The sequence below is a fragment of the Eublepharis macularius genome, chromosome 4, assembly GCF_028583425.1.
Source record: "Eublepharis macularius isolate TG4126 chromosome 4, MPM_Emac_v1.0, whole genome shotgun sequence".
Lineage (NCBI taxonomy): Eukaryota > Metazoa > Chordata > Lepidosauria > Squamata > Eublepharidae > Eublepharis > Eublepharis macularius.
Window position 1 is genome coordinate 113,948,952 of NC_072793.1, and position 15,556 is coordinate 113,964,507.

The following is a 15,556-nucleotide window of genomic DNA, read 5'->3' on the forward strand; positions in this document are numbered from 1 at the left end:
TACCTAAATAAATAAACATTATTTGTACCCACTACTGAGAGCCAATTTGGTGTAGTGGTTAAGAGCAGCGGGACTCTAATCTGGAGAGCCGGGTTTGATTCCCCACTCCTCCATTTGAAGCCAGCTGGGTGACCTTGGCTCAGTCACAGCTCTTCCAGAGCTTTCTCAGCCCCACCCACCTCACAGGCTGATTGTTGTGGGGTAATAATAATATACTTTGTAAACCGTTCTGAGTGGATGTTAAGTTGTCCTGAAGGATGGTATATAAATTGAATATTATTATTATTACTTGCTTTCTGAGGTTGTCATACGCCTCTCTCTCTGGGAAGAAGAAATGTTAATAGCCTAGGAAGGATGTTGTTATTTAAAATTTAATAGGGAGGATCCTTTGTGCAAGGATCCCTTACATATTTCATCTCAATCACATGGAAGAAACAATGTTAAAAGCAACCCCCCCCAAATAAATTCCCATTAAAACCAATGAAATTGAAAACATTGTTTTATGACTTTGCTGCCCCTCACAATCTCAGTTTCAATCAGGCTGACTGAAAGGCATCATAGTTCTCTGCAGGCAATTATCTTCAACCATCCACTGAAGATCTCCATAGCTCAGCAAATAGACCCAGCAAAGCTCTTTCTTTTCCCCATCCTCTCCATGCTGCAAAGAGGATCTACATAGCAGACTCTAAAATCCTGGTCCTGATGATACAGTTTGAGACGCTGGATCAGGAATCAATGGCATGGATTTTTATTTGCATACATAAATACTTCTGCAAACCAAGATACACAAGAAACAGGTTACAAATTCAGTTTGTACAAGTGTCTTAATCTGAAGACTAAGTCTCAATCAGATCAGTTTTGTAAAAAATTCTTAATATGTGGTATTTACAAATTATATAAATAAATCCTTGATTACTCAAAAAAGTTAACTGTTTAAAAAAAAAGTCACCTTAACTGGATGCTCTAAAATTTCTATGTATTGGTAACATCACAGCTTGAAGTATAAAACATTTGCTTGAATAGTTTAAAAAGGTCATATAAAGAATAAGAAAATTGTTGATAAAAGTAAAAAAACCAAATATATTTCTGTGTGTCTGTGTGTCTATATCTATATAGAAATGCTTGATACTTGACACTTTTCAACATATCTTCTGCAATGGATTTCAGAAGACTTTGAAATATATTCTACAGTATTTGTCTTGTGGAAAAAGTTATTTCAAGAAAGGACAGACAGTTTTAACCAAAAGAAAGAAATCCATTATGTTGCTCACATGTCACAGAGGAGCCCTTTTTCTTTTTTAAAAAGAAAAATCCCATAAGGGAGGACAGCACAAAATGTCAGTGGCCAGCCACAAGCCTTGAACAATGTTTAACTTAAAGGCAGCACTTCTGTAACTCACAGACTATACATACACGTCCTGCACTTAAACAACAATGGAAGGGAATAAAAATACAGAATGAAGAGAGGAACAGAAAGGAAGGAGCAAATGGTTTTCCAATTACCTTGGATAAAATTAATGCTTTTCTCAAATTTTCTTTTCCATTAATATCAACATAAACACTATTGACAATTACACTTACTTATTCCATTGAATAACATATATGCCAGACAATCAGTACTGTATGTGGTGAATGTACAATAAAAAAGAAACTACTGAATTTCCTATATAGACATACAGAAATATAAAGCCATATGGATTTCAAAGTGCCAAGAATAACAAGTTCAAGTTATTTCCTCACTCCATCCCTAGTATAGTTTGGACCTTATAAGATTCTAGGGATTATTGGCTATTTTCGCTGGGATCATGGGCCTCCCCTTTAGATGCTTTGGTGAGAATATCCATCCATTTCATTTGCTGCTCTTCATCCTCTGTACTGAAATACATAGTTTGTTGGGAATGGCAAAGCTTGAAAACATATTTTGATTCAAACTTCTCACTAGAATGTGGAAAGTCAACTTCACATCCTGGTAGCGGTATGCTGCGTGAAATCAGTCCATCCTAATACATCCCAAAAAAACAAACAAAAAGGTTGGAAATGAAAACAAGCACATAAGAAACAAACCCATTTTAGAATAACAGTAATCACTTCATATCAATAGCGGTCCTTTTGTTGAGCCAAATTAGGATTCTAGTGATAATCTACAAGCCAAATCCTGGTGTCTAAACTAGCCATATTTAAAATAAACCATGATAATGCATTAACTATGCACCATAACTTTTCTTTTAATGATTTTCATTGCTTTTTTAATACTGAAAACAAGCATTAAAAAGCAATAGTTTTGTGCTACGTTTTTCCCTTTTAGGACAAGATAGGGTTTTGTCTCTTTTTAAAAGAGACTGGCAACCACCATTACAAAATTTGGATACAACTGGAGCTGGGTTATGTAAGCCTTGGGGACTAAAGGTGAGGGTTGTTTCAATACTGGCAATATTCCGTTACCAATTTCGGCCTTTACCCCTTCAAAATTCTGAAAAGGGGGAGCATTTCAAAGAAAATAACATTCCCCCAAATGTAGCAACCATTCCTTGAAACTGTGCATTAGCTGAAGTTCCCTACAATACCAAAGTCTGTGTACAGAGTTAATTAAGCAGAGGAGAGGTGTGAGGAGAGATATTCCTGAACATCTCATAAGGCATCCTATTGTGCGCTTGTAATATTATTAGCAATTTGCTCCTCATCTCTGCTGCACTGCATGGCTTGGCTTTCCCCGCATGGTGACTTTCACCACAGTCAGGATAGCAAAGCCATTTTTCTGCACATTCTGTTAGTCAACATACTGCTTCTCTTTATCCTTCCAATATAAATGCCATGAAGAGACCTGAAGATTGCTTTTATTGTAGTATTAATCCTGTGTGTTTCTGGTGAATGTGATGCAGCTCCAAGTAGGAAATCTAGTATTTTGTACATTACCAAACACATCCTCAGTACTTTAACAATTACATAGGTCTAATGCTGTCAGACCTGAAATTTCATAAATCAAATGAAGATTTAAAGTAATATTGTCTTACTGCTGATGTGATCAGCACACCAGATATCCATATCCACACGAATGACTAAATGTTTCAATCTCATTTCAGGAGGAGACAGGCAGAATTACTAGCCCCTGACAAAGGCTGATGGAAGGAGAAAAGCCCACAGCAGTGATTCAGGGAGAAATGCAGAAGACAGCTTCCCTTTTGACTCACAAAAGCCTTAATGATTTAGTAGAACACTAGCAATTCTCTCACAGCACATTACTATGCCCTGCCAGAGATCTGGAGAATTACTGTTCTAGCACATTTCTCAACATGATCATTTTTTTACTGCTGTTTAATAACCTGAGATTTTACCTGACTTTTTCCTTCCAGATACAAGACAAGTGGCTCAGCCTTGGGAATGGTAAGCCATACTTTACTCCATGCCTTCCCTTTTTCTTGGAACAGGAACTGGCTACTGAAGAGACTGTTCTCTGTTCCCAAAATGCTTTGCTTCTGTTAAGGGGAAAAAAAGATTCTGTTCGTTCTGAGATGTTGAAGGCATTCATTTTTTATACATTTGTGTTCAAGTATTTATTCACGCATAACCTATGCACAAAATTGTAATTACCAAAGTCTTTATATACACACAGGTTTAATTATTATTATGTACTATCAACATTAAGCACCTAGATGCAAATTGCTGTGCTACAGTTTTTGGAGCATGTTTAGCTGAAAAATTCATCTCCTGCAGTGTAAACTGAGAACAGCAATTAAGATGACACAGCTACTTTTACACTTAAAATAGGTTGGGAGGAGACTGAAAATTAATGAGGAAGCTGCTTCAGCAAAACTAAAAGGAGTCATGGTGCAATGCTGCAACTTTAAGAGAAAACGTTTTATGGGGGGGAAGGAGACATTTATTTCCACCACCACCACCACCCCACAAACCAAAGTTAAGCAAAGACAAACTATGCCATGTTCCTAGCACCATGGTTTGTCTTCGCTTAATCTGACTCTTGTGTAGGGCACTGGTAGAAAGAAATGAAAAGAAGTAGAGATCCTGTGGTGGTGTTTTTACAAAAAAAGAAGTGCGCAGGGAAGGAGTTAAATCTCAGATCCAGATGTTTTCTTCTTACTCTCGTTTCTTCCAACATTCTTATCCCTGCCTAGCTGATGACTCATATCATAGTCTAGTTGAGAGAATATATATTACACAGAAGAGACGTAATATGAGGAAGACACCTCCCTATTTTATATATGATATTGAATTAGTGGCTCTCTCTAAAATAGAGAGACGGTGTTATCTTTCATCTGTTCTCTCTCCTATTGTGTGTGTATGCACACATGTGCTGAAGTATTATGGAGTGGAGGCCTTTGAGTCTCTGCCTCTATTCCCCCATTCTGCGTGAAAGGCAGATGAACTGTTTATTACTACAAAGCCTCCCTTCTGTTCTCTGCAACCCAGACTTCAAGCAGGTGTAACAAAGCCTTTGTCTTCCCCCCCATCATTACCAGTGAGCTTCTTATTGCTGGAGGCAGGGGAATGTAACCTGAAACTTTGCATCTATCTCTGTCCCTCCCTATGCCTCACCTTACAGTGTTTTCAATGCCTACTAGAAGGTAAACCAGAGAATTAAAGTACTCACCAAAACTGGTCTTTTGCTTATACAGAATCAGAAAGCCTCCCAAAAACTAGCAAAATGGTATAATGTTTGGTAGAAATCTAACTAGTGGTATACAGAAATGCCAATAGATACAATACTGTTTGGCTGCAAGATGGATTAGCTGTTTTGGGTGGACAATGACGCTGTCAGACCTTAGATATAAGGTTACTTCTCCTGCTACTTGGAAAGATGAGACTGTAAGATACCAGAATAACTGTGAGAGCAGAAGTTTTCCAACTGCTCACAACTGTAAAAATAATTCTGTCCAGTTTAAGACTCACTACAATAGTTACTAATGGATGATGTTTGGATCATATCTTGATTAGTAAATTTAACACACAGATTTCATCCCATCTTCAAAACCAAGATTACTGAAATAAATACTAAATTGGGTTTACAATGCTGGGGATGTTGTAAAGTTAAGGAATGCTAGGAAGCAATGTTTTCCCAGTAATTTAAAAGCTGTGCAGTAAAATAATCAAATATATTTTGCTATTAAATCAGCAAGTTTGGAGTCCACGTTTTGAGAGTCAAACCTCCCTTTGTCAAATACTCTCAAAAGATTATTCCCTAAATTTCTTTTTGGTCTGTAAGGAGCTACTGGACTTGAATTCTGTGTTCTATAGCAAGATCAACATGGCCACCCACCTGAAATTATTTTTCTATTAAAAATTTCACATGGTTATCATAACAAAATCAATAGCTTTTGAATGATGAGAGAAAACAGTTACTTATGTATTACAGTGTCCAACTATAGGAACAGATCTTGCAAACAGTATCATTTTTAAGAGCATATTGAATGCTTCTTTAATCCCCAGTTTTTAATCTTAGCATGAAGAAGTGTGAGAACTATGTCCTGCTTGGAAGGGAAGTTGTCATAGCCAAATTATCATTTTTCTAATGTGAGCTGATACATAGCCTGCAATCTTCTGCATCTGCTTTGTAGATATCTGATGGGTTGACTGGATGGACCTGAGAAAGAAAAAAACACCTTTCTGCAGAAAGCCCTTAGAAGTAGGATCCAGGTATCCTTCACTGAAATGAGCAAGTCTTCACTTGCTACGGTCAAGATTTAACTTCTAGCTTTTCAATATTATACATAAAAATCCTTTTGGGTAATATGCAACTAAGAAGAAACTAAATCAATACTTCCATAGAAAAATGGAACAAAAAATAGGGAAAGTATTGATAAATGGAAATACTCACTCTGCTTGCATCAGGCTTTTGTATAACAAATCTCCATAGATTGCAACCCTCAAAGCAAAACTAATTTCCAGAAAACAAGACAAAAAGTCCCCTTGTGCCCCTGATCCTAGAGACACTTGCTTGGATGTAAACTCATAGATTCCAAACAATTGCTTCCTAAAAAAGGATCATTGCCCAGATTAGGCTTCATTTGTATAGATCCCTTGTGCATTTTACATGAAACTTAAAGACTTCACAAAGCACTATTAAAGATAAGTATTCCCTTTCTCTTGAATTTGAACAGCATGTAATCTGCTCTCTGAAGTACAGCTCCAGGTCATATTTCACTGACTAGCTAAGCATTTCCATGGTTTATAGGATTATCAAAAACCTCCACCTGGCTTTTGGCAATGATTTTCATAGTTATAAAAGACAGTTTCACTGCACTGGTTTTCTGTAGATTATGACAGAATGTTACAGGAACTATCGGCGGAGTTATAAGAAGCATATTTCATAGTGGGAGAGATCAGCAAAGCTGATTTAAACCATTTAGTGAGCCACGTTATCAAAACATTTTGGTAACAGGAATCTCAACTTCTAAGTTATTGTGGCCTTCACACTTTCTCCATTGCAGATAAGTCATTTTAGAGAAGTGATGGGAGGTTTGATCTGGCAAGTGGACACAACTGACAGATAATTCTAATATGAAAGATTGACCAAAAGCAATGAATTAGTAGTCAAGATGGCAGAGGAGATGGTGGTAGAGTTAATTTTGACAGTAGGAATGGAAAACAAAAGATGTTTCATGGTGTTGTGGAAGAAAAGCTGTAAAGTTTGACTGTAGCTTTGATTTTGGTGGGAAAATAAGAGGAGGAACTAAAATAGTAAAGGCTATGTCAGGAGACCAAAGGTTATTCTATTGGGGTTTGTTCAGTTAAATCAAAAAGTATCCTGTAAATCTGGAGAATTCTGAACTGGGCTTGAGTCACATAAACTTCTGCATGGAGCCTTTACATTCCCGTATGTGACTCTGCCCATGGCAGTACAGGCAACTGCTGCATACAAAAAGAACTGTGAGAACAGGCCTTGGAATTAGTCCACCCCCCTCCCTACACCCTAGACCAACACTTCACCAAATGGTTGTTAGTATAGAGTTGCTATGGCCTTTTTTAACAGCTCACAGATGCACAATCACCTACCCTTTGGCAGAGAAATGTAGGAAATAATGAGGTACAAAAACATTAATAGACAATAACAAAGAATGTAAGTGGAATTTAACCATGCTTTTGCTGAGGTAACCAACACATTTGAAGTCGATTGACAAGACAAATATACCTCTGTAACGGTCTTTTTCTTTTGTTCCCCTGCAGCTTCATTGCTCAATGTGTATGGGGTTGCTGACTGTAGCTGAAAGCAGTCTTTACACACCCTGTTGTGGCGGCTATTATCAGCAAGTGGCTTAAACTCAGAGCACTTTGCACAGATAACCTGTATCAGAGAAAGAATTGTTCATTTTGAAGTCAGAGTTGAAAATAAAATCACCTTATGATTAAATACTACATTATTGGTCCTGGGGGACGGAAAATGAACAGCAGCAGCACAAGAATTTCAGTAGTGGCACTCAAGACATTACTTTCCCTTCTGCTTTCCCCACCAAGCCAGGAATCAAGGAATAATTTTGTTGTTCGTTCCTATTCTTAAAAAAAAAAAAAGGGACCCACACCTATTTGGACTTGCCTTTTGGTTCAATTATTATTATTATTATTATTATTATTATTATTATTATTATTATTATTATTTTATAATAACCTTTTGGTTCAATTATGAAAAGCCTTCTGATTATATTGGATTAAATATTTATTAAGTTTTCTGGAAGCTCATTAAAATATAAATTTAAAATGGCCACCTTTATGAAAGGGTGCTTTTTGGTAGTTTATAAATATGACATCACCTTTATATCAACCCTATTCATATATTTATACGCATAGTCTCAAAAACATACACACACACACATACATACAGCCATCTCAGCACTTCTGTCATTTGGCATCAATACTTATTTGCTAGTAATAATTACATGGTACCAATATAGCTACAGTTGTTCACAGCACATCATTTTATTCCAAGTAACAAGGATTCACCAGTGAGAGAAGCAGAGTGAGCGTAAGTACATATAACACTTGAATAACACTTTAACATTAGAAGTATCTCTACTGAGTAGAGGTGGGCACGAACCGGGAGAAGAACAAACCATGTGGTTCGTCCCATTTCATGAACCACGAACTTTCACAAACTTGCCCCAGTTCACGAACCGGTTTGTGGTTCATGGTTCATGGGGTTTAAATGCCCCTTTCCGTGCTGCTGCGAAGTGGCACAGAAAGAAGCATTTGACCCCCGCTGGCTTGGATCAGCTGCTTGGCAGGGAGATCCCTGACAAGCAGCTGATCCGGAGGTGGAATGCCCTTTTCCTTGCTGCTGTCAAAGCGGCATGGAAAGGGGCATTTCAGAGAAACCAGCAGACTATCATTGTTTTGCAAAAATAAATAAATACGAATAATGGCAGCAAGCATGCCCGTTTACTAGTAAAGAAGTATCTCTATATAGTCAGATGACTTGACATGTATTCATGTAATGCACACAGTTATATTTTAGCCATCCTTATGAGCTCTTTGAAGAACTGGTTGGGAGAAATGTAATTAACTGGGTGGCAACTGTGACGTTACAGAAACACAGTGGATTTTAACTCAACTATAATCAACTACTGTCTTTCAAGCGCAGAAAATAAGATATCCAGCAACATGACAGGAGGACAGTATGTAGGCATGCAGACACCAACCAAAGGCTCTGTTGCTAAGGAAAAAGAAGTGAAGGTGAACCTCAGCAATAGAGAACAACTCAGCAAAAAAGGTGGCTTTGCTTATACAGAAGAAAACCCTTCCTAAGCCTTCACTGATGAATGGTGGAAAAAATGGTTTGTGGAGAAAAAAAATATTCTGTAATTTGCCTTGAGTCTAATTGACAAAGTTGGGCTATAAATGAAGTCAATAAAATAAATAAAAACTCATCAAGAAAACTGTTTGACTATAGTAACTAGAAAGATTTCCTGTTAATTCTATTATCTACTCTCTCCCTTACAGTCTGACCTCAGCTTGAACTACCACATAGCCATGCAGCAGAATAATGAATGATGTTATTTTTCCTATGTATTTTTGTCATAACAGCAATAATGAATGGGCCTTTTTCTTTTATTGGGGCATCAGTTAACAAATGAACGAACATTCCCAGAGCAAAGCAGTTTGTTGGGTCGGATATAATGGCAAGCTATGGTTTGTTAGAAATCAGGAAGAAAATTATTGGCATATGGCTTGCAGGGGAGTGGCATGCAAGTATGAGGATTCCCCAGGCTCGTTCATGTAGCACCAAAGGGGATGAACCAAGACAAACTGCAGGATATGGGGAAATATGCTGGTATGCATACTGGGATTCTCAGCTGTCTCACTTAAAAAGGTAATATCCTCTTCTTTGAAGAAGTTTATAGAGAAAACTTAGTTTGTTCCAAGTGTAGTAAGGCTGAGTTTTCATTCCAATACTCACTGCCCCACATTGTTTGCAATGGTGACGTCTTTTGGTAATAGAGTTAAAGCTTTCACTGCAGCTTTTGCAAGCTTGCTTCTCTTTGTCTCTCTTTGATTTGGAAGATTTCCTGCAACACTCGGGCTAGAAGAAAAAATAAAATAATATAAAATAAGGTCAAACCAGATTATTGCAAATCAGTAAAGGGCAACTTGAGCCCTGTCCTGTTATTTTAAAAGAAATTTTGGTCTCTGCATGCCAGAGATTTAACACATTCAAATAATAGAGTTTCATTAAGATTGCCTGATGTACCTTGATCCAACCTCTGCCAGTAAACTTGGGGCCATAAAAACTTTCACAGACAAATGATCGACATTTGAAAGGGAAGTTAGACAGCTATTAAACAGCCTTTAACAATAGCTGAACTTGCTAAAACACCACCTAGTAACACAGATTTTTAAAAGTTAATTTGCATGTGATCTACCTCTTCCCCCAGAAGACACTACCTTCTGTACTAACAAGAGGTGGGACATTTGCAAAAGGTACTAGACACCGCCTATAAGTCAGTTGAGTGTTTCTAATCTGAGATAAACCTCTTTATCTGAACAATTTGAAATAAGGTGCTCAAAGTGCAGCACAGACACAGCTCGAAGAACACAGGCAGCTATCAGAAACAGCTCAAGCTTTTCCTTAACTCCTCAATGTTCCAATTGCATTCAGCATTGTAAGGTAACTGTAGTTTTCTATCCTCCACAGGCTCGAAAGCTTATGCTACAATAAAATTGGTTAGTCTTAAAGGTGCCACTGGGCTCTTTTTGATTATCCTCCACAGAGAAGCTGCTTTTGACATTGGAGATCTTTACCACAGACAGTGAACAGCCAAGTGTGGGATAGATCCAGACTAAATCTCCCAGTAACAGAAGGTTTGGGATAATTTCTACCAACCCCGCTCCTCTTCCTGCCACAGACCTCCACTTTGCCTCTTATGTGACTCCCGAGGGTCCTCTGCGCTCACGGGAGCAGCAGTTCAAGGGGTTGCATTATGAGGGGGGAAGGCAATTCTGGAACCCCCACCCTCTAGAGGTGTGGGAGAAAGAAGAGGGTTTGTTGCTGCTGCATAAGGGAGGGCCAGCACAGAAAGACCCCAATGGGCTTGTGTGCTGCATCACATGTGGGAAAAAGAAGGTCACAAAGGGGCCAGAGTCTGCCCCACCCCGTCTTTGAACCATTCGGTGAGAAAGACAGATCATTGCACAGCACCAGAGAGGCACCGCATGGAGACAAAGGAATAAGTATCAGGATGGTTGAGGGGTGAAAGGAAACGTTTGGTGTGGCAGTGGAAAATACTGCTCTCTCCCAATGAACCCATTTAGCTCCCTCACTGCTTGTCTTGCAGCTAACTACACCTCCACTCTTTTCCCACCCCTTCAAGCCTCATGTGGGGAAAGTTTACAGCTATGCTGGATTAGATTTAGGGAGCAAGGGTACTGAACCAGGTGGTTGCTGCCTTCCCAGCCACACCAACCTCCTTTAGACACAAGAGTCTAAAGAAAAGGTGCAAAGCCTCTTTTCTCACAGCAGCAACCTTTCCTCACAACACTCGAGCACAAGCCTGGAAGCCGCACTGGCCTCCCCTTAGGTGGCAAATAAGTGCAGGTGGTCACTCTCCTCCTAACAGCTTGTCCACAGGGCTTGTAGCCACTCAGAACACCCTTTTAGGGCACAATAGCAGCACCCCTCCGCCCTCTACCCTGCAGTCAAATGCTGCTAACACTTGGCTCTCGCCTCCTCACTGTTGCTTAGCTCCATCTCTGGAAGTATACTCTGGCCAGAAATCCTTGCCCTAGGCTCCCAAAGTGATTTCAGGGTAACAGACTTCTACCACCCAAGCTAGTAAATGAATAAATAATTTTAAAAGGTATTTCTGTGGGGTGCATCTCTAATAGACAGGAGGGCCACAACACAATAATAACATCTGATTTATATACCACCCTTCAGGACAACTTAACACTCATTCAGAATGGTTTACAAAGTGTGTTATTATTATCCTCACAACAATCACCCTGTGAAGTGGGTGGGGCTGAGAGAGCTCCAAGAAGCTGTGACTGACCCAAGGTCACCCAGCTGGCTTCAAGCAGAGGAGTGGGTATCAAACCTGGTTCTCTAGATTAGAATCCTGCCACTCTTAACCACTATACCAAACTGGCTGTCACACAAGAGTGTCTGATTTGCATGCAATCAGTTCCATGTTTCAGTCAAGTGCCTTCTTCCCTTGAAAGTAAATCATCTGAGACATCCAATAGGGTTTCAATGGGTCCTCAGTGGGTGGCCTTGGATCCACTACTTCTCTCAGCCCCAACTCCCCAGCTGTATTGTGGGAATAATAGTAACACTGACTTTGTTCACTGCTCTGACTGGGCACTAGAGGTGGGCACGAACAGCAATACGAACGAAAAAAGCCACGAACAGCCCGATCAGCTGTTCACGAGGAAGCAGTTCATGATGTGCAATTTTAAACAAGTGGTCGTCACAAGCCTCATTCGTGCGTTCGTCCGCTGTTCACAAAGCCAGAAAGTCCTGGAAATCCCAGGACTTGCATCCCAGCACTCCCAGATACCTGACCAGATCAGGCACTAGTAATAATCAATATGAGCCCTCAGCAAGGTGCCCACTGAGCTTGGCCCCAGGGCCTGGCAACAGTCCTGGAACCAGAGGGAGGGGCTTGAGCCCTAGCTCAGCACTCCCTGATATCTGACCAGATCAGGCACTAAGAATAATCAATGTAAGCCCTCAGCCAAGGTGCCCACTGAGCTTGGCCCCAGGGCCTGTTAGCAGCCCTGGAACCAGAGGAGATAGATCCCTATCCCATCACAAACAAACAAAAATTCAAGCTCCAATGTGCTCTCCCTGTCTCTCTTCCAAAATGCTAACAACAGCTCTCTCCCACTCCACTGCCTCCTGAAACTGAAAGCCAGTGCTTGGAACACGCTTCCTTTTATAACCAGAGGTCCCATATAGCAAAACAGGAGGTCTGTGGTTGGCAGTCAGAACTGCCTAACAGGGTTTGCAGGGATGAGATTGGAGTTCCTATGGCTACAGAACACACACACCCGGTCTTTGCTCCCATGTAACCAATTTGGAGCTCCACTCTTGGAAGGAAGATCTGCTCATCAAGCTACGTTGATCTTAGATTGGGGTTTCCAGGGCCGAGTAGCTAAGGACTGAAAGTGGTGCACCTTTCTCAAGGCTTGGAACCAGGGTGTCCTTGCCTATAAATTCAAGGATGTGCAAACAAGAGGAGGCCTGACTATTCTACATCCAACCAACTACATACACTGTTAATTGATTTGGAATGGGATTCACCTGGGGGTGCTGCAGATCATGTAAATAAATAAACCTGGCCTTTATTGTCTCATTTGAAGTTGTCAGTTTTCCTTATTCTGCATGTGCATGCAAGCAGGAAACTTGCGTTCCACTGACAGAAGTCCCTTTCAGCGGTGGAAAGTTTGGTCTAGATCCATCTTCATGTGAGTAATCATGATTTTAATCATTTAATAATATCCATTACCATTAAAGCAGCAAACTATAGTACCCTCTATAACTAAACACTGGGCCCACTTGAGAAAGTTCTGTCATTCATATTAACATCCTTTCTTGCTCAGCAAGAGTAAGATATTAATCTTCTTTGAAGTACAGATATGGCTTGTTTATGGAGTTCATTTTCAATCTGTTAACACATTGCCATACACACCCTTGTTCCTTACATTACAGAAAGATATACTGCCACAAATTCAGATGTAATTTCAGTATGGCACTTTACAGTAGTTATAAATTATAGCACTTATTATGGAAACTAATAGTTACAAAAGTGCCTTCAATGAGTAGCCATTAATGACATTCATTTCAGGCTTTGTAAAGAAATCTAGTTAAAGAAACAAGCCAGCACAAATTTAGGATTAATCAGAGATCACAACCATGCCACTATTTTGCACCTTTGCTCTTTCCTTGTCCCATTAGGTGCAGTAGAAATCCCACTGCAGAATTTCACGAGTGCCTTGAAACAACAAAACATTGGGCAGAATGCTTAAAAATGTTTCCCCATTAAAGAGGAAATAAGTTCACTTACAAAGATATGGGTTTCTGCACATTTCTGGATTTTCCACATATGCAAAAAAATATTACTTTGTAAATTTGACCTGTTCAACAACAGTTTTTAGGATCCCTATTAAGAGAGACATTGAAATATTGTAGTAATAATGAAATAAGGAGTCTTTCCTTTTGTATCATTAATTTTTATTACTGAATGTTGAGGAGGAGGAGGTATGCATTAAGTATGTGTAGTATAGAGGGAAAACATATAGTAACCGGATTTAATAAAGGTTGTAATCTCCATTGCTATACTGACAAACATTGAAAAAGGTTAAGTTTCTGTGCACTCTGTATTTTAACAACTCTTGTAGCAAACGGTTGTAAAATCTTCTTGACCTTATCATTTCCTCCCTTCTCCTTTTCTCTTTCTGTATCTTTTTTTATTTTGATAAAATAAAATAACCAGTTTTTAGGATCCCATAAAGGAAGACTTGGGATAGGAGGAGGATTCACTAATTGTTTATCCCACCCCACCCCCTCAATGATTTCCCAGCTTGTTATAGCATGTTACTGTCAGGCAGGCAAGCAAGACTGCCTGCCATAATAACTGTGAATGCATGTCCACTGGTGGGTGAGATGGGCTTTCTTCCTGTAGTGTAGCTTCCTTCACCTATGCCTATGCTATGCTGAGAGACCTTATCAGTGCAGCTGCGTGGGAACCAGGCGTGGGAACTTTGGCTGGGCATCTTTTGCAGGACTTTTGCTGACTTCAACTGACTTGTTTGGACTGGGGGAGGGGAACTAGAGTATAACCTCTCGGGGAGGACTGTACTTCAGCATTCTGGGCAATCTCTATGTAACAGAGTACTTCTAGGGAGTTTTATATGAATAAAGACCTTTAACCCATGCAACCGTGTTGGATGAAGTGGAGAGTCTAAAAGAATCCCCTAGGCAGGCCTTTTTATCAATATATCTAATTCATAACATGGCCCCATCTGTGGATACTTAAATCCAGAGACTGGAGCCCCAGACAAGCAGAAAAATCTGATATCTCAAAAAAAATCTAATGAAAATACATGTGGGGGTTAAAATGATAAAAGGAGTACCTGTAGCTTTAAGAAACAGATGCCCTCAGTGACTGTTGCTAGCAGTCACCGCAATATTAAAGCTTTGGTTTCTTTCAAGAAAAGGTGGGGCATGGTCTTTTCAGGGTTATTTTTGGCCTTTGAAGGCCTCATTGGGACATGACTCACCCAGGCCTGGCTACTTACTACTACTCAACAGCAGCAATCCCACAAAAGCCAGTGTGGTGTAGTGGCCAAAGTTTCAGACTAGAATCTGGGAGACCCAGGTTCAAATTCCCACTCTGCTGTGGAAGTTCACTGGATGACATTGGGTATGTCACACTCTCTCCAACTAATCTACCTCACAAGGTTGTTGTTCAGATAAAATGGAGGAGAATGATATAAGCTGCTTTGGGTCCCCATTGTGGAGAAAAACAGGATATAATTAATAACAAATATAACTGAAGGTAGAATTCCAGGGGAAGAGAAGGGGTGAAAGCTGAAGACAGGAGGGCAGATTTGTTGGTTGGTTGGCTGGTAGGTGGGAAGGAGAGAAGGAAACAGGAAAAGGGGAGAGGATATAGGGGCTGCCAGGGAAGGGAAAGAGGAAATAGTGTGTGTGTGAGACAGATGCCCCCCCCTTTAAGTCCTTGCATGACTTCCCCTTGTTGTGTGAAAAAAATACAACAAACTGATTCGGCAGGCCCCCTCCTGGCAGCAAGCAGGTGCTTCAAAGCAGCCTGGAAGCCAGAGCGGGAGGGCGCTGAGGGGAGGTGGGGGGAGGACTACTTAGGCCATTGATTCGGTGAGCCCCCTCTCGGTGGCAAGTGGGTGCTTCACAGTGGCCTCAAGGCCAGAGTCGTTGGTAATGTGCTTGGTGTGAGGATAAAAACTGATTCGTTGCCAATATGGCTTGCCTTTTCTATAGTAGGATATTCAGTGAATACACTGAAACTTATTTAATTGAGCTGTTTTACCCATGTCATGCTTCAAAGCTTGAGTTTACATTTCATTTAGGGTT

General features: G+C 40.0%; 1 protein-coding gene across 2 annotated transcripts in view; it reads right to left on the reverse strand.

Moving 5' to 3' along the window:
* Positions 1-732: 732 nt before the first annotated feature.
* The window catches only part of FGD3 (FYVE, RhoGEF and PH domain containing 3), a 167,474-nt gene continuing 152,650 nt past the window's right edge, over positions 733-15,556 (reverse strand). Inside the window, exons 16-19 of one of the 2 annotated variants that reach the window (XM_054978320.1) lie at positions 9,404-9,526; positions 7,145-7,297; positions 3,333-3,473; positions 733-2,000 (exon numbers count right to left, since the gene is read on the reverse strand). In XM_054978320.1, coding sequence (XP_054834295.1) covers positions 1,782-2,000; positions 3,333-3,473; positions 7,145-7,297; positions 9,404-9,526 — 636 coding nt within the window. In that variant the 3' untranslated portion in view covers positions 733-1,781. Of the gene's footprint in view, positions 2,001-3,332; positions 5,597-7,144; positions 7,298-9,403; positions 9,527-15,556 lie in introns of those variants that run through there. The other variant, XM_054978321.1, reaches the window with a different exon arrangement.